This window comes from Anomalospiza imberbis, chromosome 18 (assembly GCF_031753505.1).
Source record: "Anomalospiza imberbis isolate Cuckoo-Finch-1a 21T00152 chromosome 18, ASM3175350v1, whole genome shotgun sequence".
Lineage (NCBI taxonomy): Eukaryota > Metazoa > Chordata > Aves > Passeriformes > Viduidae > Anomalospiza > Anomalospiza imberbis.
The window spans coordinates 3,747,869-3,770,215 of NC_089698.1; the positions used below are offsets into that span (position 1 = coordinate 3,747,869).

Sequence of the window (22,347 nt, forward strand, 5' to 3'; positions counted from 1 at the left end):
AGCTTTCTTAAATTACCATTTTCCTTACGTTTTACCTTTTAATCTGATTGTTTTGTTTTACCTCACAGGCCCAAGTAACCTTGTGGTTAGCACTTTCTGAGCTAGATGACAGATCCTACCCAAAATGGGCTCAGCATGAAGAATTTTCCCATAGAAAATACTCTTAACAGAGACAGTGATTTAAAGAAATTTCATTTTTTAATCCTTTTAGTGAACTCATGAGATGCTTCACTATTTCACAGCCACGGAACTCAGTGAAAAGGACACTGAGGATTTCTGGAGCCCAAGAGTTTCTGTGGAAGACATCAGCACCTGCAGAGCCAAAGGTTACCACTGGCACCAATTTTGAAAGCATTTACTGTAAGAGCAGGAATCTGGTTCACTGTATGTGATGGGATAAATAAATCCCTAAGAGCAGCTAAGAAAAACCCTTTATATATATTTGTGTAAAACCCATTAGCATGAAAAAGCAATATAAGACAATATATAACAATATAGTAGTAGTAATAATAACAACAGTAACAATAATAATAGTTGTAGTAATATATAGATGTATATAAAAATATAAGAAATATATAGGGCCCAGAAGAGGCTATGAAGATGTTGGAGGGTCTGTGCAGGGCCAGAACTGGACTGGATGATCCTTATGGGTCCCTTCCAACTCAGGATATTCCATGAATCTGTGAACCAATCTCTTTAGGGTGCTCTTTATAAGTTCTACAGCTAGTCCTGAACTTTGAAAAGGAAGTTGTTAATAAAAAGCACAAGGAAGTCTGATAAGAGAGTGAGTAGAACTCATCCAGGTGACTTCACGTGGGGTTTTCAGAGGATATCACTTCAATGTTTTTCCAGCCTGGAATGTTCACAGCTCACAGCAGTTAGTGACTATTTCTGTGGCTGAAGGTTAAGGATCACAAAAGCACCTGCAGCAGGTTGAAGGGGCTGTGGGGCAAAGATGGAGCCCTTGATAGTCAAGAATGTCAAAAAAAAAAAAAAAAAAAGCCAGAACCAAGTTCCAAGGCAGAGAAAGTTTCTAAGACATGACTTGAGCACACTAAAGTACACTTTAGGGTGACATTAGGTGCTCAGAAAGCAGGGTATGAATAGGCTGGTGCTCACATCCTCAGTAGTGACTCAAGAGCAGTTGCAGTTTGACTTGTTTTCCCCTTCAATGTATTCTTTGTTTTCTTAAGCTCTGTTTGGCTTTCGTTGTGCCCTCCCTTTTTCCTTTGTTGAGCATCTTTATAAAAAAGCAGGTTAAAAGTAAATATAGAAGTGATCATTTAAAATAGCTCAGCAATTACCACCAGAGAAGCTGCAGGGTGGTTTCCAGTGGCAGCCTCCAGGGACACTGCTCGTAATGTGTCTGCTGTGACCTCCCCAAATTCCCAGTATAATGGGATTCTACTGCTGTTAGGGCACATCATTCCCTTCACTTCCTCCTGAATATGCTTTTATTGATAACCCACCATTCCCAATATTTATCATTTTATGGCTTGGTTTTATCAATTTCTCACCCTTTTTTTTTTGCTCTTCCCCACCATTTATAGCTGACATTTTGGATGTCAATGACATTGTGACAAAGAGCAGCCAACAGTGGATGTGGTGGTTTAGCTGGAGAAAAATTCAGGATTCAAACAAGAAAGAAAGGAAGCAATTCCTAATGGAGAATCATGTTCCCTTTTGCCTCTCCTGTCCACGATCCAGGTTAGAGCTGCTCCTTTCCAGGACTGCTATTTCCCTCCAGATGTGTGACTACGTGTGCAGGCTGTATTTGCATGTGGAGATGAATGAGGCTGATAATAGCAGCACTTAGCAGGAAGTGCCGTGTGATGTAACATTTCCTTGATCTAACCTGCTGTTCGTCTTGTGCTCCCTTCCCTGAGCTACCCAGGGTGATCCTCAACAGCATCCAGCAAGACAAAACACGCCTGGGTACACAGGGACAGCAGCACAGGCACAGGGGTTTGCTTTAAGCAAAAGCAGCTGCTGCAGAAGCTCAGAGAACCGAGCTTTTTCACACACGTGTTTTCTCTTCCCTGAAGATTTCAGTTCTTCAGTGCCATTATCCCCACCCCTCCTCTCAGAAGGTAGAGCTTTGAGGACAGTGCTGTGAGCACAGGGATCTCCCAACACTTGGAAGGATATTAAGAGAGCAAATCAGGTGCTGACACACAGGCAGCGCTTCCCAGAGAAATACGATGTAGCTCGTCAGCAAAGCTGCCCTCAGTTCTGACTGAGGACACACCCCTGGCCAGACCAGAATTGGTACCACAGCAAAACCAAAGCCCAAATTCCAAACCAGCCACGTGGGACAGCTGCTGCCACCTCTGCCTTCCCCCCCAACCCTGATCTTCCCGTTGCTTCCAGCTCCCAAATTCCCAGCTCAGCTCTGAGCAGAGACCAGCTCCCATCAGATGCAGTTTTTGATCTGCACTTGCAGTTTTATTGCCATTTCTTCCTAATTCTCAGCCCTGCAGCTCGGTGCAGCCAGGGCATGGCTGATGGATGTCCCTGCTGGGCCATGCATCCAGCTGCTTCTCCTGCAACCAACAGGAGATGAAGGGAAATGCTGATGTCCACGGAGCTCTGGAGGGAGGCACGGAAGTGCCAGAGCTTGTGCACCCATTATCAACCCTTGAATGACCCTTGCTCTCAATTTCCACAGGCCTTGGACACAACAAGGGCATTTCCTTCCTCAGCCAGCAAAGCTCCAGGATCCATCTGATGATGCCATGGCTCTGCAGCGATTCTTGGGACAGAGCTGCAAACTGGGAGACACCAACGCTGCCCAGCAAAGCACCAGCAAATCACCAACCAGGCACTTTTTGCCTTTAGATTTCACATTTTTAGAAAGAGGAGGGGGGAACCCAGCCTGGCTCCTGCTAAGCAGCAGCAGCAGCAGCACACAAAGCAGTCGTTATGCCAAGATTTAGCTGTTAAATCCCTCCAGATTTGGTGCTCACAGAGCATAAACAACCTTTGCCTCCCAGCCTGGCCGAGCTGTACCTCCAGGTTTCCCAGCACAGCCACACAGACCCTCCCATACCCATCCTCTCCCCAGCCCTTCGCTGAGGCTGCCGTGCCAGCGAGAAAGCCAGTTGCCATGGCATTTTTTCCCCCTACAGACAGATGTCCATTAAAAACCAAGTCAGCCTCAGGTTTGCTTCACAGAGCAGCTTTCAGCTGTTATTACCAGCCTGCAAGGAATTTCCATGGTAGCCCTTCACCTCAGATGTTTCAATGTACTTCAGGATTAATCCCTGAGGATTAGAAGGAAACGACTACAGAGCAGGCACAGGTATGTTCAAAGGACAAATTTAGGATTATGATTGTGGTTTATGTTTTTGGCAGATGACAACCACATGACTGTGTTTGGGAAGGGTTGAATTTGTTACCTCTGGTGCTCTTTCCCCTGTTCACTGTGGTGAAATCACCAGGCAAATTGGAAGTGAGATGTGAAACTTCCCCCTCCTCTGGGATGTCTCAGCTGGGGCTCAGATCTGGGATTTTGGCTTTAGGAGGAACCTGCCTGTCCTGGACATAGGCATCAAGTGAGGCTCCATCCATGGAGAAGGGAAAGCCCAGGCAATTTCTGTGAGCAGGGCCAAGCACTTCCAGCAGCCACATGGCTCAAGGAGCAATGACTTCTTCCTTGGCCACATTTTTATTGAAGAATTGAAAAAGGGGTGAATGGATCCCATACTCCCCCTCAGCTCATCTTGGGGGCCAAGGGCCTGTTGGAAGTGTCCCTTGGGAAAAACAGAGGAGCTTTCTACTGCAGTGCTGGCAGCACATCCCCAGCATCTCTGCAGGGATGGGTTTGAAGGGAACAGTCAGGTATTTTTATTTGGACTCCAACAGTGCTGAATGTGTGAGAATTAGACATTGAAATTTAACTGTACAGTGGAATTAGTTTTCCTTACTTAGCACTACAGTGCTAGAAATCCTTGGTGATGTCCAGGGAGGGATCTCCTCTCTCACATCTGGCTCTGAACTTGGCAGGGCTTCCACAGCATTCCTTGTTTAAGCTGTGGCACCTGGGAAACCTCAGCCTTCAGAGATTTTGGAGCCACCATTGCAGCTCAAGAGTCCTGCATCCAGGCTGGCTCACAGGGAGGTTTCCACTGGAGCCTGGATCTTTGAGGGAGCCAAGTGCCACAATTCCAGCTGCAGGAACGACAGCTCCTCGTGGCTCTGGGGAGCAGCAGGGTCTGAGCACACCCTGGCTGCAAAGGGAGCACTCCCTTCCAGGCTCTCAGTCACTTCCCAAGGCGACACTTTTGGATTTCTCCTCTTGGTTACAGCAAGAACAGCTGCAAATATGATCAAAAATATCTAATCCTCTTAACTGCTTCTGCAGTTTGACTCGATCACCGCAGAGGAAAATGCTGTGATTGCAGAGTGCTGCCTGCATTCCCACATAAGCCTCGGCTTTTACACCATTGATCATTCCTCCACATTGATTTTTTGGAAGGAGGAGAAGGTGTTTGGCTCCTTGTGATGAAACTGAGGGGGTTTTTCAGGAAGGGTTGGAGGCCAGGAGCTCCCAGATCCCAGGGCAGCACTTGGTTCTTGGTGCTCCTTCACTGAACAAGCAGAATCCAGCTGGGATTTCTTCTTCACCAGAAAACCAGAGCATGTTTGAAAGCTGCCAAGGAGAATTGCTTGGGAAAAGTCCTCTTTGCTCCTTGTGCAAGCCCTGCACTTGCAGAAGGAAACTCTTGGCACAGCTGTGCTTGGACAAGACCATTCATCTTCCCCTCCAGCTGCAGCAGCATCCCTGTGTCCTGTGGATAACTGTGGATAACTCCAGCTCACCCATCTCGCTTGGCCACATCTCCACATCTCCCACTCAACTCTTCCAGCCCTCACAGGTTTTCCAACTGGGACTCCACACAGACCATGGATTCCAGCCAACAGCACCAGGAGTTTCTCCAGCCTAAGTTAATTCTGTTGGGCTAAGATTCCCAGTAGTGTGGAGGAACTGTTCTGGGAGATCTAGTCCTGGTGTAGATGCTAAAAGGATTTATTGTGGGTTTGGTTTAGCTTTACAGAACTCTGACACACAGATCATGAAGCTGCTTTGGAACCTCATTCACACCTGTAAGTGGGGTCTCCCAGCACCCCAAAGAGGAGCCTTTCCCAAGAGGAAACCCAGAGGGTTTCCTTCACCTGCTTAAACCCCTCTGCTGTACATGGCAAGAGGCTCTTCTTCCCCAAAGAATGTCCCACATCAGTGGAGACTGATAAATATCACAAATAACAAAACGAGGGAAGAGGAAACTGGGAGGCAGAGGCCTGTAAATTATTGTCAAAAGCATCATCTTTCCATCCCACACTGACATTGTCCTCCAAGGGCATTGCCACCACATAAGGACACAGAAAACAGGCAAAGAAACCAGCTCATGGCAGTCTGTCCCCAGGAAAAATCAGCACAACCAGGATCTCAGGCTGGGAATAAAGCATGTGCTTAACACAGATCATTCTCACCCACTGCCCTCGGGCCCACAAACCCAGAAAACCTCTCTAACCACCAAATCACCACATTACTGAACCTGCAAAGACCAAAATCTCAGTTTCCTGGTGAGCTCAGAGCTCAGCTCCCAGCAGCAGCAGCAGCAAAGCTTTCCACAGCCTCCCAGCCTCAGCGCAGCTCAGGAAACCCTCCCCAGAGAGCTCCCACCTACCCCAGCTCCAGCTCGGCAGCAACCCCCAGGTGCAGCAGCTTTGGAGGAGCTGTTGGCCCTGAAGAAGGTTCAACAGGGCCCAATTTCCTGGTGGGGAAGTAAACATTGTTCTCCCGGAGGTGTTTGATGTTTTTAACCAGCTTGGGATGGAAGGAGTTTGACTCTCCAGCTCCCTGGGAGAAGGTGGAAGGAAGCCATGCGAGTGTGTTGAGGTTTGTTGTCTAACTCAATTAACCAATTACTTCCAGGTCAAGAAGGGGCAAAGCTATAACTGCTCTTGCTGCTATAAATAATGTTTGCTCAGGGGTGGTGCAGGGGCAGGAAGCTGTAGGTGTGGGGCTTTTGCTTGGAATGAAAGCAAATATCTCTGATTGCTTCCTGCTCCCAGCAAACCTGTCCCTGTTTTACTGTTGCTCCTTGGATTCTGGGGTGAACCCAAGCACAATTCTTGCCTTGGGAGACGTGTGCAGGAACTCAGGCTGGGGGAGGAATACACAAATATCCCTCCTGTGCTGCAAAACACATCCCAAACACTGCTGGCTGTCCTGGTGTGGGATCTCCTTTGGAGAAGCTGGATGAGTTTACCTTTAAACACAGTTATTAGACCCAAATGCCCATTTATGTAAAAAAAGGGGGGGAGGAAGTTTTGGGGAAATGGATGTGAATTTCTCAAGAGCTCAAAGGAAAACAGACATGTCAGTTGGTGCAGATCAAGGCAGGAATTTCCCGGTGGGCCTTAGGGAATTGGGCTTCAGGGGAAAGGTAAAGGGTGTGGGACAGTAGAGCAGCCCCTTGGAGGGCATGGCTGTGGGGGCTCCAGCTCAGACAGATGGACCCCTGTGGATCTTTGCCTCGAGGGCACTCTGTGTCCACTCTGCTCACAGCACTGTGCAAGGTTTTCCTTGGGCACAAGCCAGAGATGTCACCTCACCCAGGACTTTGGCTCCTCTACAGAACGGTGACATGGAGGGGATTAATCGGTATTAAGGGACAGGTTCTTCCCAAGGGACAAAAAATGAACGAGACCCTGGAACCAGAAACAGCAAAGTCAGGTGTGTCACCCCAAACTGCCAACCCAGCTTTGCCATGGCTCAGGTGGAACATTCCTGTCATGGAGAAGTGACAGTCCAGCCCTGGGCCCCAGCTCACCCCCAGCTGCCCAAAACTTCCCTCCCAAGCTGGGGAGCAGAGCCCTCTGTCCCTGCCTCCCCCCTCAGCCCGTGGAGCCGCCTCTCCCTGCGCTCACTCGGGAGCAGCTGCTGGAGTGAATCATTGCAGCATCCTCCAGACTCTGCCAAGCTCCGTGTGGCTGCTGGCTGGGACCCTGCTCCAGCTGGGCTTCTCCCTGGCCCCTGCAATGCCACAGCCTCTGCTGCAGCCCCTGTCCACCTCCTCTCCTGGCAGCTGGGTGCTGTCCCCACGGCGGTGACAGCAGAGGCTCCTGGTCACCATCCTGCCCCTGCTCACAGAATCACTTTGGTATCCTGCTCCCTCCCTGCTCCCTCCCTGCCACGAGGTGAAGCAGGGACATTTTCCAGAGGGAACATCAGGATCCAGTGAAGTTCCAGCACATGCTGGCCACCAGCAGTGCTTTGAGGAGAGCAGGTCCCTCATTTCTTGCTCCTGCAGGAACATCTCTCAGTTATTGCACAGAGCCCACGTGGCTGTGTCCTACAGCTCCCTGGGAGACCACCCCGCACGGCCAGCAAACCCCTGTGCTGGTAAGCTGGGGAAAGGTGTGTCCCTTCCAGGATTTCCAAATAAAAAAAGTCTATTTCAAGGGTTGTAACCACAGCAGGAGCTCAGCCAATCTCAGCTGTCCTGTGCTAATGAATTTCATGCTGCTGCAGCCTCCTGCTGTGGGGACAGTGAGTCACAGCCAGCACTGACCTGCTGCTCCACTTGCTGATGTCACAGCTTGACCACAGGCTGAGGTGCCAGTGCCAAAGCTTTTTCCAGGCACTTGTGGCTCCAGATGAGGGGTAAGGAAAAGTTACAGACCAGCCTGAGCTGGGACCTTTCCCTTTACCACAAGCCCCATTTCCTTGTGGGAAGTGTCCCAAGGGAAGGAGCCTGGGGGAGCCTGATGATCTAGAGCAGTGAATTAAACACCCAGACAGACACTGCAGGCTCCCTGCTCACCTGGGATGGTTTAAGGACAAGCTGGAGGGGACTCAAGGACTGAGAGTTATTTGGTTTAACACAAAGCCTTCTACAATTCTTGCTTTTTCTGCACAAGCTGCCCAGAGATAACTGCCCAGCCTTATCTGTTCCTATCAGCTCAGCTGGGCCCAACTTTCCAAGCCCAAAGAAGGCCAAGAGCTCATTTGGACAGTTTTGCCTTTGAGTTAAAAACTATTAGACTTCCAAAATAACCTCCTCCCTCCCCTCCAGTGGAACACACACACAGAAAGAACTGCACGCTGGTTTAATTTTCCATCACATTTTTTGAAAATGAATTCCAAGATACAGTACAGCATCTTTAGTGTTCTACACAAAGCAAGCCTTCAGCAAAAGGTCAGAGGATCTTAATGGTGTAAAAATATATCTTAAATAAAATAGTTTCTCTAGGAGAGCAAGCTGTGCTGTACATCTCGAGGTCCTTAAGAGTCATTTACAGAAGGCAGAGGCCTGGTAGTACAATCCACACACTGGAAAAGTGAGTGTACATTCCTGCTACAAAGTCAGAAAAGGTCCAAGTTCCAGGTGGTGGGGGCAGATCTCCAAACCCAAGCAGGGGATGCCCAGAGTGCACTAACAGCCCTGTAATTCCAATGAGGAAGTTCAACTCTCTCTGTCCATGCAGCCAGGAAACGGATGAGAACCACCCGCCTTCCCAGGGTCATTCCAGGGACTGGGACTTGTCCCTTTCAATGGGCCAAAAAAAGAACAACTTCTAGCAATAAAGGACTGGCTGTTTCATGCCTGTGTTCCAGGCTGGACCTGCTCAGCCACTGCTGTTTCAGTGTTCCAAACTAAGGTCATGATTGTTCCAACAAGGATCAGGATCATCCTGTGGCCTGGAAAGACAACTGGGGACTCCCCTGCCATTTTTAACAAAACATCAGCCTTTAAATGCTCTGATTCTGAGCACAACAGCAACCGGGACAGTCGCTTCTCCAGGGGAAAACTCCCCACCCCAGAGCATGGAGTCTTAGATTCTAAGTGAAAACCAACAAAAAACCTGAACCAAAGTAGATTTGTGCACAAAATTCCCTTCCAGGACCTGTGTCCCTTTGTCACACAGAAGCTTTGCCAGCTGAGGTTGTGGATAGTGCCACGTTTTGGTGAGCATAGGAACTGGAACCAAGAGCTGCAGCTCCTGCTGAGGACCCGGTGGAGGGGCAGACCTGGCACCGGCAGCTCCTGGGAATGTGGGAAGAGTCTGGAAAAGGCTGAGCTTGTCCCTCTCCTCACCTGGCTCTGAGGAGAACAGCCCTGGGGCTCACACCAGCACTGCCAGCTCAGGCAGGGGACACACATGCAGCCCGCTCCCAGAGCGCCGGGACGCTGGGAATGCGTTCCCCAACTCACAGATGACTCTACTTAATTTGTAGAAATACCTATAAGATAACCACATTAAACAGCATCCAGAACACAAAACTTCCACCCTTTCTGCCCCACGGGCAGCACAGCAAGCACTGGCCTCTCAAAAGCCACCTTTAAAATTAAGAGAGATCAGAGCAAAGTCCCTTAAAGCCTTTAAATTTCCAGACCATTGGCCTTTAGGATGTGCCTGGCTTCTTACACCACTAAGATGGTTTCTTTTCCACACCTCACTCCTTTTTCTTTCCAAACTACAGTTCTACTCCTGCACAGGCAGTTCTGCAGTGTCAGGACTGCACATAGGAAAAGGAGATGTATATACCTAATTTACACTGTTTATTAAATAACTTCTTAATTGAGAATCCTTTTAATCCAGGAGGAGAACTGGAGAAGCCTTACGCACCGTGCTGAGCCTACTCTACAGCACCCCTGCAGGGAATGGGATTGTTGGACATGGACACACCCCACACGCCCCCACCCCAAAACACTCTCCAGGAAAGTCAAATGCATGACAGGAGGGGCTCTGAAAAGGAGGGAAGGCAAAATGGTCACCAAGATCTGCCTAAAAACAGCTAAATAGTGCAGTGAAATGCTTTTAAATACCACAGACACCTCCACTGACTGGCAGCCAGTTTTATGAGCAGCTCTGGAGACAATTTCTAGCTGAGCTTTACTGAGCTGGGTGTCCCCAGCCCGAGTCCCGAGGTGAGCCTGGCCTGCTGCTGGCACGGCCAGTTCCAGGGTGGGAGCAGAGAATTCCTGTTCTCATTTCCCTCTCTTGCCACGGCCTCTCCTGGAGGAAGGTTTGCCCGTGCCTGCCGTGGAGGAGCTGGCAGAAGATGCCACTGCAATGTTGATCTGTCCTTCCTGAATCTCCTGGCGGGTCTCAGCTGGGAGGTGGTTGATTTTCTGTTGTGTCTCCAGGTAGAACATGACATCCCTCAGCTGCTCCTGGATCTCGGAGATCTGCAGGTCCTTCTGCTCACAGGTTTCCTTTAACACCCTCTCCTCCTCCTTCAGTTTGTTCTGCAGCAAAGCCTGGTTTGCTCGCAAGCACTTGTTCAGTTCCTGCTCCTCCTTCAGCTCGTTGGAGAGTTTTGCCACTTTGTTGTTCAGCTGGGAACACCTTGCAGAGAGAAGCAGGAGTCAGGACAGCAGCACTGCCCACCAGACCAAACACCACCTCAGCCTTCTCACTGGCTAACTGACCCCCAGCCCACCAACACCACCTGGAATTTGGTTTTCCAGCAAAGATGGGCAAGGGGAGGCAATACAAGAAGACTCTGAAATCCCCCCCAGGTCAGGCAATTCCATCTCATGCCAAATGCCAACAGCACAGGCAACAGGCAGGGTGTGCCTGGGAGATGGAACTGACCTTGGACACACACCTGCAGCTTTTGGAATGGGTGCCAAAAAGGGCACAGGGATTACAAGGCACCCTGAGAGAGCTGAGGGCAGTCAGGGGCCTCCTGCCACAGTCCAAGACCCTCAAAATTCCATTTCACTGGGAAGGAAGATGCTCCCACAAAGGTATCAGTCTTGTGATTCACAGACAGGGCTTCCTGCTCCCAACAACTCTGCTTTCATCCTGGCAGTTTGCTGGCACCCTCCTCTGCCCGTTTCCCACTCAGGAAGGTGAGCTGCATGGAGCTCAGCGCCTGTGCTCCCTGCTCCAGCCACGACTGCAGGACAGGCCCTGGGCTGGGAGGAACAGGAACTCAGTCCCACCCAAGGATCCACAATTCCCAGGCTTGACATCTTTCCTCCAGGCACTTCCCAAGATCTGTGTTTTCCTCTGTGCTGGGTGATGCCCCTGCTGAGCTGCCTTTCATCCTTTTGGATGCACCCACCAAGGGCAGAACAGGCTGGCATCTCCCTCGGAGCAGGGAGAGGAAGGATCCCTGAATGCTAAACATGCAGAGCATGGAAAGGGAGCTTGTGGCCCCAAAGCTGGGCTCACTCAGACACTTCCCATTTGTGAACACCTACAGAAATTGGAGCTTTTTTTAAAGCAAGCCATGTTCTCAGTATTGCAGCTTAAACAGCTCAAACCCCAGGAATAGCAGGGTTTTTTTTTTCTTTTTGGATGTCAGTGCACGGTGTTTTAATGGCTGCATGGAACTAAACCTGGCAGTGGTACCCACTTCCTCTCCACTGACTGCTTTTCTTTGAGCAAGTCATTGAGCCGCTGTTCCAGACTGTCACACTTCTCAATGGTCTCTTTAAACTTGGTCTTCATGTTGTTAATCTGTAAAAACAAACACAGGGGCATTTCCAACAGCTCAAAGTCCACTGCCCTTTCATCAGGACACTTGGTTTTCCAGAGCTGTTTCCAGACTTTGACCAATTCCTCTCCCCAGGTAAGGAAAGCTTGGAGCCAAGGCTTTGTTCTGGTGAGGACCCCCGGTGTTACGCTCGGATCCCAGCCTCCCAAGGAGCCACGTTGCCGTGGAAGCTGCTCCCACAGAACAGCAACTCCGGCTGCAGATCCGTGCCAGGCACTGCCAAAAGCTGCAACAGCTCCTTAACTTCTTCCTGCCTGCAGCCAGCATTCCTTTGGCCACTCTCTTGTGCTTCTGGATCCATCAGCAAACTCAGATTTCCACCTCAAGGCATTACAAGGCTGGGTTTTTGCTCATTTTAAACTGTACCTCAGAGAATGAGTGTGAAGATGAGCAGGGGCTGACTCAGCAGTGCTGTCATAAGACACTGACCCACTGACACCAATATCTCCCTCCCACAAACACAAACATCCCCTGGCCATGGCCTTCCTCTTCCCTCTGCTGCCCCATTCCAGCTGCTGCTCCTGGAGAAAGCCAAGCTCTCCTTCTCCAGGTGTCAAACCTCCAGCCTGACATTTAAAGGAAAATTAGAGTCAGGAATTCTTGTTTCCCTTCTGTTGGTGCCTCCAGCTTGCTCAAAGGCTGTGGGGCAGGAATTTAATGGAAAATGCTTCCTGGAGGAGCAGTCTGGACTAATGTCAGTGTCAGCACACATGGATGCAGGGCAGGTTTGAAGCCTTCCAGTCCTAAGCAGGGAATGTTGGTGCTGCTGATGGTTAATTTGGGGAAGTAGCCTGAGCACTGAAAATGGAATACACTGCATGGTGGCACCAATCCAGACAAGACTTACATGGAGCAAGTGCCATGGATAAAATTATTGGGATTTTAAACGTGAAACCACATTTCAGGGAGCAGGGATCAGAGTGGTTTCATTCTGAAGCTGCTTTGAGGATTGTGTCTCCTGCATTTTGAGGATTGTGTCACCTGCAAGATTATTTTAATATATTTTTTTCTTTTATAAGGCCCTCCATAGGATTCCTGGGACTGTTCTTTAGGACAAGGTCAATGACCAGCATTTCAACAGTCACAATTTCTATCTTTACTTAATTGCAGACGCTTAAATGGTTAATTAGAAGTCTTGAAGAAAGTTTAGGACTTAATTCTAAATCCTAACTCACTTTAAACCTGGTTGAAAGGATCTGTGTAGAGTGAAAAAGCAGTAGAATATCCTCCCTGGATTTTTTGTGGTGACATTTTGAAGCAGTCCTGCCTGCAGGATGCTTTATAGGAGGAGACTCTGAACTTTTCCCAAAGGGTGATGAGGAGAGAAAAGGGATCAAAAAGAAAGGGCAAATCAATATGCATTTGGAGCAGAGAGACAGTTCCACCTTCTGCAGCCGAGCAAATTAAAGTCATATTGTCTCTGCTCCACCAACATTCCCTGGAGATCCGTGTCGGAGAGACGGATAGCTCCGGGATCCTGCAGCACCACGCGCTGCCCTCCACCACTGCTGCATTTCCCCAGCAGCACATTTAAATCAAGCTGCAATCTTTGTGGCAATCTACCTGCTTCTGCACCACTGAGCAGCAAATTGCTCCCTGGGAGCAGCCAGATAAGGGACAGATCCATCTTGGAACCAATTTTCCCAGCTGGGAGCAGAGCAGGCTGCGACAGGAGGCGCCCAGGCTCAACCAGAGATGCAGCAGCTCCTTCTTCTCCCATTTAACAGGGCCAGGACCCTTCCCACAGGCCCAGGGCAGAGCTCACCTCTTCAGCCGTGTCCTTCTCGATCCGGACAATCTTGTTTTCCCAATAGATCCTCTGGGATTCCAGCTGGCTCGTCAGCAAATAGGAATACTACAGACAGAGACACAGAGCAGTCAGGGTGGCCCTGCTGGTTAAGGAGCCCTAAGGGTTCCCATCCACAAGTCAATTGAACCAGATGAAATCAGGAGGTCCTGGACACACAGCCCGGCTGCACATCCAGCTGATGGCTTTCACCAGTTTGGTTTTCCAATCAAATAATTTTGGGTTTTTTTTTTTTTTGAAATTAAGGAAAGCCTTTAGAGTGCAACAAAAAAACAAAATGAAAGTATCAAACCAAGAACTGTTTAAGGAGACAGATTTTCCATGGGAATAGCAATAAATGTCTACAGGAAAATAAAGCACCACCCATCCCTGACCTGAGAATCTGAGATCCCAAAGGCTGAGGGGAAGACTTCCCATCCACAACCCAAACTCCAGTGCAGTAGGATCAATGCACATATCCAGTTTTCCTATACGGAGATTTCTGGGAAAGCACCCTCAGCTCTCTGTAACCATTCCCAATTACTCTTCTCCAACATGTATGGCCCATTCCAATATCATTTTGGTATTTAACAAGGATCTATGCCCTACATCCCATCTTTTCCCTTTTGGTTCTGCAAATGAGTCATGAGAAGGTTGAAAAAGGTGATTACTCCTTTTCATCAGGCTAATAAGCATCAAATTAGGCATTCACTAGAGAATTAAACATGCACAGAGCCTTGATCACTCTCAGTAATTTCCGAGTGCCAAAACACTGCCAAATTCATTCTCTCTTGAAATATTTCAATCTCATTAGACAGAGAGATCTTACATGCTTCAAGCAATCACCTCACAGAAAAAAAAGGGTTAAAATTAGCTGGTTTAACATCTAAGTGTTAATCAGAAAATTCACTGAAAAGCAACCAAATATTTATGTGAGCAACGAGCTCCTCCAGTCTGGTCTCTGTGGGCTGTTCCTCCTCACAAACCCTCGTGTCTAATGCGGCTGAAATCGTGCTGCAGTGGCTGCTCAGTGAAGCAGGCATTTCAAGCTCCTCTCCTTTAGTCAGGAGAAGCTGGGCAACAGGTACAAAAAATAAATAAATCATTATCTGTTCAAGGGAAGGGAACAGAACAGGGCTGGCATCAGACTGTCAGCTCTCTGTGCTCGCCAAGGTGAGCACACAGCTGTGGATTCCTGCATCCTCGTTCAGTTTGGGAGCTAAACTACCCAAAGTGACAGTTCCACACAGGACATGGCTCTGAGCCCAAGCCACAGATCCACCAGGAAGGGTCTGGGGAGTGACTCAGACCCACACCTCCCTCCGGTGCCCCCTGTTTGCAGCAGCACAAGCAGCTCTGCTTCAATCACCAGTGACCACAGGACAACACTGCAGCCAGCTCACACTGCGCTGCATCAGCTCTGCAGAGCCAGGGAGAGGCTTAAAAAAATGATTAAAAAAAAAAAAAAAACAGTAAACCCATCCTGCTCCTGCCTGGAGACAATTCCAGGCTGGGAGCAGATCTGCTGCCTCAGCTGACGGGATTGAACCGTGGTCGTGGTAGGGTTGGAAACATTTCCACAACGCAGAGTCCAACAAGTGAAAATATTTACCTCTAATTGTAAGGCATCAATTTTCTCCTCCTGGCACATATCCCCCTCACACTCGTACTGAACTAGCTTGCCATCGGTTTTGCTTGCCACCAGCCGATGGACATAATTGTCTGAGGAGAGAAAATCATGGGCACTCAGATCTGAGGAACCCCAATCCTGGAGCACAATTAAACCACCCAGACCCTGCCCCTCAGCGAGGCACAAAGCCAACACCACATGCATTTGCTCTTTAGCAGATTCTTCCCAGCCACCTTACGGGGTATTTGGAAAAAATACCTTACGGGGAATGATGGAAAAGGAACAACAAACATTCCAGGGACACTGTGGCACCGCCCCGGTTTGTGACAGAGTCACTGTCCCCCTCCTCCAGCCCCAGGAAGCTGCCGCTAGAGCAGAGATGGCTGCTCCCCAAAGTCGGGGATTAGCCCAGACACAACCTCCTCCATGCCCAGCACACCGTGCCTCACTGAGCCCGGGTCCCCGAGGGCTGCAGGCTCACCCCCGGCGTAGTCCCAGACGCGGTGGTTGGTGAGCTGCATGGCGTACGTGTGCTGCGTCTCCTCAAAGTGCTTGTAGGCGTGGCGGCTCACGTAGCGCCCGCAGCCGATGTGCCCGCAGATCAGACAGATCCACAGGTTCTGCAACACAAGGGGCAGCTCTGCGGGGCAGCTCTGGGGGCAGCAGCACCCCGAGACAGCGTGACCGCCCCCCACTGCAGTCACAGCCTCAGGAACGAGCAGTGTTTGCTTCCCCACTCCCCCCCTCAGCTGGAAGGCCAAGGAGAAGGGGGCTCTGTCCATCAAAGGCAGTTACACCCCTGCAGAGGCTGGATACATCCCACCCAGATGGGAGAGTGGCCTTGGCTAAGGAATGAGGGATCTCAGCGAGCTCTGGAGGGCACAGACTGGAAGGGCCACCACCATCAGGCTGGTTTAGCTCCCTGCTGTCACACTGATCTTTCTAAGAACCACAGAGATCCATCAGAACAGGAAACCTGTGAGGTGACATCCCTTCCCAGCACTGATGCAATTCAAAAGGAAAGCCGATACCCCACTGGCTGGTAAAACCAGCCCCAAATCAGCCCAAGAATAAGCCCCAAAGCAACCCAAGCAGCTGTGCAGTCAGATCTAGGCCAGATCTCACCTTCCACCCACCTACTTACTTCTTGAACTCCACACTCAAAACACTTGTTCTCTTCCACGGGCTCTGGAGTCTGGCAGTACCTACACACAGGGCACCTGGAGGGCAACAAGAATGTCATGAGACACAGGGAGCAACATCTTCACATTCCAGTCATTGAAAATAGAGCCAAAGAGCTCCAGGGAAATGCCTTGTGCAGCAGGATGTTCCCTGTATCACCCATGAGCTCACATTTACCCCACCTGAATTCATTCTATACAAAATTACTGGTTTGAAGCTGGTGACAGAAGAAAGAACAGTTCTCCCAAAGCCACTTCACCTGGATTTGGTTTTGGTGCAGTCCAAGGGGTTTACACAGAAGCTACACACTGAGGAAGGGCATTGGAACTACACACTGCTGGGGACAGCCAAGTGACATTCTGCAAACTCCCCTCAGTCCTTAAAACAACCCTGAGGAGATGCTTCAATCCCACCCCAACCTGAATGATTCAATCTCAGCTCTCCCAGGAAGAACATCCCATAACTGTACCCTAAACGAATCAGTAGCAGGAAGATCCAGATGTTTCATCTCTTTTGGAACTCCCTCAGTGCTGCCACAAAGACAGAAGACCCCAGACCAGAAGGAAGCTGTGTCCAGCCCTGGAGCAGCAGCAGCTCAGCTCAGGAATGGGATAACTGAGGCTGCATCCTTCTGCCAGGACTGTTTATGTATTTTTCATTAGCTGCTGGGTAAGCCCCAGAAATCTCCCAGGGAAGAGACAACTGGGCTGCAGTCAGTTCCTATTCAAAATCAGGCACCTGCAGCCTCCGTGGTGCCTGAGCAAGGAGAACAGAGGTTTCCTTTGTCATTTCTTTAGACTGGGAGCATAAGTTCTGCTTAAACTGTACATTCCATACTTAATGGCTATTTGGGATCTTGCTCCTGCGCTGGCTATGCTCCACTGCCCCAAATTTCCACTGGCTTGGATTTATGGAGCAAAGCAGCCCTTCAGCCTGCACAGCTCCAAATCTGATTAATCTCACAGAGTTCTGTTACTCTGCCTTGGGAGTGATAGATCACAGAGAGCTACAATCTTCCTCACATTCCATCAGAGAATCCAGGAGCTGGGATAGCAGGGAGGGAGCAGCCACGGGGAGGATCTGCAGCCTCCTGCTGCAGTGTCTGTGCCTGCCTGAGGTGCAGCAAACCAGCAAAGTTTTCAGAGGAATGGCAAACACACCCAGCTGACAGCAGCACCTGGGGGCTCCAGGTACACCAAAATCCCACTCCATAGGGAATTGGGAAGCTGGGAGCACCAAGAGGAAAGGGTCAGTGGCAGCAAGGACAGCTGCTTTAAGGACAGACACAGGTCCAGCCTCCAGCCCCCAGTGCCATGGAGGGTCTCCCTGTGCCAGGGATACAACTTCCCATCGCTCACCTGGAACAACAGGAGCCTCCCCTGCCTGATCTGCTGAGCCATCTTGTCATCATCCCTTCTTCCCCTGCATTCTCCTTCCCAGTGTGCCCCTGCACACCTGCTCTTCCTCAGCTCCTCTCCCTCCCCTCCCAGCATCCAGGTAGGAGAGAAGGCTGCAGGGCTCCCCACAAGGCCCCTCAGCTCCAGGCAGGAGCAGATCCATCTGCAATGCCAGGGAAGGGCCTGGCCGAGCTGCCAAGGCTGAGTGAAGCAGGGCTGTGCGTGCAGCCAGGCCTGTTTAGCCCAGCACTTTTCTCCTAGAGTATTTTGAAATAATCAGCATTCCTCTACAACTCCCTCCCTGCCTCAGCAGCGAGGCCCCTGGGAATCATTGTTCAATTACTTTTGGCGGGGAGATTTTTCTCTGGGAGCCCCTTAATGGGAAAAAAACTGAGCATTAGGGCTTGCAGTAATTCCTGCCCCTACAGTGACGAGCAGAGCTTTGTCAGCACAACCCCCAGCACTCCCAGCAGGGCCTCAGAGGTGGAAATAAAGCCCAGGCTCTCACGTGGTGTCCTCCCAGCGCTGCAGGCACTGGCTGTGGAAGCTGTGGTTGCACAGCGTGGTGAGGATCCCGTTCACAGACTCATCCATCCTCTCCAGGCACACGGTGCACTTGGGCAGCTCTGTCAGGTCCATCACAGGCAGGCTGGCCCCCTGCAAGCACCAAGCACAGAGAAACTGCTCAGCACCTTCCCAGCACCAGCAATTAACTCCAACTTCCCATCACTGCTGGCACCAGGGTTCAAAACCATGACACAGGAACGCTGTGAGGCCACACAGTAGTTGGGAACTTATTGCACAGATAAGAAAGTGATCCTGAACATTCAAAGGGCCACAGCCAGGGCTCAGTGAAGGGGCTGCACCTGCATCCAGCCCCACTGTGCTCTGTGGATTCCCTAAATTATAACCCAAGGCAGGTTTAGGTCACAGCTGAGGCACAAAGTCCATGGAGTCACCACACAAACTCTTCCAAGGACCACTGGAATGGGAAATGGAGGTGGGGATGATGTATTAAGGCATTTTTGCTGCTTATTCTAAAAAAAAAAAAAAAAAAAAAAAAAAAAAAAAAAAAAAAAAAAGTCCTGGTAAAACCTTCTGAAGTGCAGGGAAAAAAACCAAACCAAACTTACGTCTTCTGACTTGAAGACTTCAGCCCTTTCCACATAGACGAGCTGGCAAACGTCCTCCTCGATGGAGTTGAACTGCCGGCCATTGCAGGCCATGTAGAAACTGTCTGCATCAGCCTGGGCACAGGGCAGGGGAAATTGGTCACAAACAGAAAAATCCCAGCTCACCCACCCAAGGGAGAGGAGGAGAAGCCTCCCATATCCTCCCTTCTTCCCTGGAACACCAGAAGGGGGGTTCAGCCAGCTCCAGGCACTGCATTTTGGTGCTGGGTTTGGCATCACCTCTGGAAGACACAAGTGAAGTTCAGAGCAGTGACAATGACATTGGAGCATTCAGCAGGCACTGGGGATTCCCCTTCAGCACCTGCTTTACCCTTTGTTGGCAATTTCAGTGCATTTGCAAAGCAAATTTGGTCTCTGCAAAAATGTAAGAGGGCCACGTTGCAGGTTGGTGTCAGTTTAACTGTGGGACAGAATCCATTCACCACTCACAGTCCAGGCACCTTCCAGGGCAAAAGAGGCAGAACTGACCCAAACCCTGCCAAATCCATCATCCCTTTTCCCTCAGGAGCTCCCCAAACCCTTTCTCCACAACCACCAATCAGCTGAATGCCACATTCTCACTCTCCTGGTGATTCCAGTCAGGATCATAGAGAACCTGGAGATTTGTTTTGCTACCTGCAGGCACAGCCATTAGGGGTCAACAGCACTTCAGGGAATTGCCTGAGAAACAGGAATTTCAGGGTGAACTGAGCAAAAGTTTAGGGATTTGCTGCAGGGCTGGTTAGCACTAAATATTTGCCTGAGTAATTTAATGGAACAAGAGATGTAAAACCATCTTTGTAACTACTGCAATTAGCACAGAACTCGCACAAATCCTCCATCTGCACAAAGGGCTTGGGGAAATCTCTCAGGCAGAATTCACAGCTGGGGGAAACCTCTCCCTGAACCTCAAAATAAATCACGTGCAGCTGGGAGAAGAGAATGTCCAAGTGAAAGGGTCCACACAGGAACCTGAGGGGGAATTTAAAGTCCAGTCCAAGGGGCCTGAAGGAGCAAACTGTGTTATCTGGGTACAATTCACCCCCAGGCCCTCAGATTGGGGGGCTCTGTTCTTCCCACACTGGCAGTGGCTGTGAAACCATCCAGCTCCTCAGAAAAGCAGGAAAAGCCTTCCTTAAAACAAAGGGAGCTCCCCTGGCTGGGTTTTTTCTCTTCAGCACAGCACAAGACTCTGAACAAGCTGAGAGATCGCAGAGAACTCTGGAAGTGGATTCATTTTTGAAAAATAGCCTTCCAAAAGAAGAGAACACCCAGACCATGGCATCCACTGCTTCCAGGTGTGGGACTAACCTCAGCAGCCCCAGGAATTCTCTGGGAAGGAGCACAGGGCTGTTTCTCCATGGGTGAGTGCAAGCCTGGCTCAGGGCTGCCCAGTGAAGCCACCCAAGCCTCAAGATCAGTGACTTGGTGTGACATTCCTGCAGCCAGGCAATGCTGGAAGCACCTTACCTGGGAGCTGAACTTGATGAGCACCATGTACTGGTTTGGGGTGGAGTCTCTGATGATCTTCATGTGCTCAATCACTTCGTAGAAGGAGGCCACAAACTTCATGAGGTCGTGGCTGGTCATGGTGGCGGGGACAGTGAGGATGCAGAGCATGGCACTGCGCTGCACGTCCTCCTTCAGGGACGTCATCTTGCTGGGGACACAGCAGGGACACAGCTGTGCCTCACCTCCCGGGGCAGGGCACAGCTGGACACACAGCTCCAGCCACACAGTCACAGCAACTCTGCTGTCAAACTTCAACCCCCTTTCGTCATCGGTGAGGAGGAGGAAGGGGCTGTGGTGAGTGACCACAAACAGACATCCTTTAGCCAAGGATGAACCTGGGCAGCTCCAAGAACAGTGGGATTTACCAGGAATAGTTTGACACCTGTTTTTCTATAAAAACAGCTGAGGTTGGCAAGCCCCAGATGCTCAGCACTATTCCTAGAACAACTGAGCAACATTTGTTACTATTGCCAATGCCCATTTAGTGGCTCTGGGTCTCCTTTCTTTCAGGAACACCTGAAATGGGAGTTCTCACACAATTACAGGGGAGTGGTGTGGAATTGGAATCCCTGGAATACAGTACGAGACCTCCTGCCTCACACAGCTCCCAGACCTGTCACCAAGGCCCCAGAGATCACTATTTAATTGTGGGATCCCTTGGAAAGTTGCTTTCAAATGTCTTTTTTTTTTTCTTTTTTGAATCTGCGTTTGTCTTACACGCTCACAAGCCCTCAACACCCCCAGTGTCACACACAGCTGTCACAGGTGTCACCCACAGCCCCAAGCTCCACCATTAACACCAGTCACTCTCTGCATTCCCAGGAGCGAGTCACCCTTCCTGTTTGTCCCCACTCAGGAGCCACAGCCCCAGGGTGGCCGACTCACCCTCCCATTCCCACCTGAGCTCGCATGAATCAGGAATTCTTACTTTGTTTTGTACAGGTGCATAATTCCATGAACGATTTCGACCGAGGGGTTCCCGCTGAAGAAGGAAATCTGGTCTGGGAGCTGCTTGGAAGGCGAGTCTGGAGCAGCCTCACACTCCTTGCTTTGATCCTCCTGTTTAGTTTTGTCCTCAGCTGATGCAGCCTCCGAGGATTTTCTTCCCTCCATGGCAGCTTGTGCTTCATCTTTCACAAAGGCAAAGTTTCCCCTTTACTGAGGGGAAGGGACCACCGGGATCTCCCAGTGCAGCCCCTGGCCCTGCACAGACACCCCAACAATGCCAGCCTGGAGCTTTGTCCAAACTCTCCCGGAGCTCCGGCAGCCTCGGGGCTGTGCCCACTCCCTGGGCAATGCCCAGCACCCTCTGGGGGAGAACCTTTCCCTGATCTCCTCCCTAAACCCCCTGACACAGCCCCAGCGGTTCCCTGGGTCCCGTCCCTGTCCCAGAGCTCGGGGCTGCCCCTCGGGAGGAAGCCGCGGATCGGGATGAGGTCAGCGGGCAGTGCCCAGCCCTGCAGCCGGCGGTGCCCGCTGGAGTGCCCGGCCCTGCCCCCCGCATCCCTGAACTTCTCAGCTTGTTTCCCGACTGCAGGGCCCGCTCCGGCCCCGCGAGCCCCGCGCCACCCGGGCCCCCCCGCCCCGCCTGGCCGGTGACAGCACCGGGACACTCTCCCCACCACGGGGCCGCCAGCGGCGAGCCCAAACCGCCCCCGGTGCCCGCAGCCGGTACCTGCCCGCGGCTGGATGGTCTCGATGATCACGTCGGTCATCTCCCTGCGGCCCAGGTGCTGGTGCAGGATGGCCGCCCGCTCCCCGGGGCCCTTCCCCTCCAGGCAGGCGGGCACGGCGGCGGGGGCCGCGCCGGTGCTCTCCGCTGCCATGTCCGGAGCTGCGGGGACAAAGCAGGCGTTGGGACGGGGCGCCGTGCGCGGAGCCGCGGGACCGGCAGCACCGGGACGGCCCCCGCCGGCAGCTGCGCGGTGCGGAGCGGGCCCGGCCGCGTTGCCCCGCGCCCCGCCCGTGCCCCCGGCGGGGGGAACCCACCGGCCGCGCTGTAGGCGAAGCCCGCGGGCAGCGGGGAGGTCCCGGCCAGCTCCAGCCGGATCACGACCAGGGACACGCTCATGGGCTCCGCGGGGCCGCCGCCGACCGGGACCGGCGCCGCTTCCGCGTCCCGCACCTTTCCCCTCTGACCCCGTGAC

The 22,347-nt window shown here is 51.2% G+C and overlaps 1 protein-coding gene and 1 long non-coding RNA gene across 3 annotated transcripts; one reads left to right on the plus strand and one right to left on the minus strand.

Moving 5' to 3' along the window:
- Positions 1–1,012: 1,012 nt before the first annotated feature.
- LOC137484594 (uncharacterized) lies at positions 1,013–8,806 on the plus strand. Its single transcript, XR_011004930.1, has 2 exons — positions 1,013–5,902; positions 7,930–8,806. It is a non-coding gene; the product is annotated as an uncharacterized lncRNA (long non-coding RNA).
- Positions 8,104–22,346, minus strand: BRAP (BRCA1 associated protein). Of its 2 annotated transcripts, XM_068208561.1 has the most exons (12): positions 22,190–22,346; positions 21,876–22,034; positions 21,129–21,330; positions 20,159–20,348; positions 18,650–18,763; positions 18,025–18,173; positions 16,082–16,157; positions 15,419–15,557; positions 14,920–15,029; positions 13,287–13,376; positions 11,381–11,484; positions 8,104–10,362 (listed from the first exon to the last, which is right to left on the minus strand). In XM_068208561.1, the coding sequence occupies exons 1-12, from the start codon at positions 22,269–22,271 to the stop codon at positions 10,002–10,004; spliced, it is 1,776 nt and encodes a 591-aa protein (XP_068064662.1). In that variant the 5' UTR covers positions 22,272–22,346; the 3' UTR covers positions 8,104–10,001. The 2 variants fall into 2 exon arrangements, with proteins under 2 accessions (XP_068064662.1, XP_068064663.1); XM_068208562.1 differs by lacking the exon at positions 11,381–11,484 and having other exon boundaries at positions 10,090–10,362.
- Between the last annotated feature and the right edge of the window lies 1 nt (position 22,347).

Coding starts and splice junctions, on each gene's coding strand:
- BRAP (XM_068208561.1), bottom strand. CDS start 22,271: ATGAGCGTGTCCCTGGTCGTGATCCGGCTGGAGCTGGCCGGGACCTCC. Junction 15,558..16,081: donor TTGAGTGTGGAGTTCAAGAA/GTAAGTAGGTGG, acceptor CTTGTGTTGCAG/AACCTGTGGATCTGTCTGAT. Junction 13,377..14,919: donor TTGATGCCTTACAATTAGAG/GTAAATATTTTC, acceptor CTCTGTCTGTAG/TATTCCTATTTGCTGACGAG.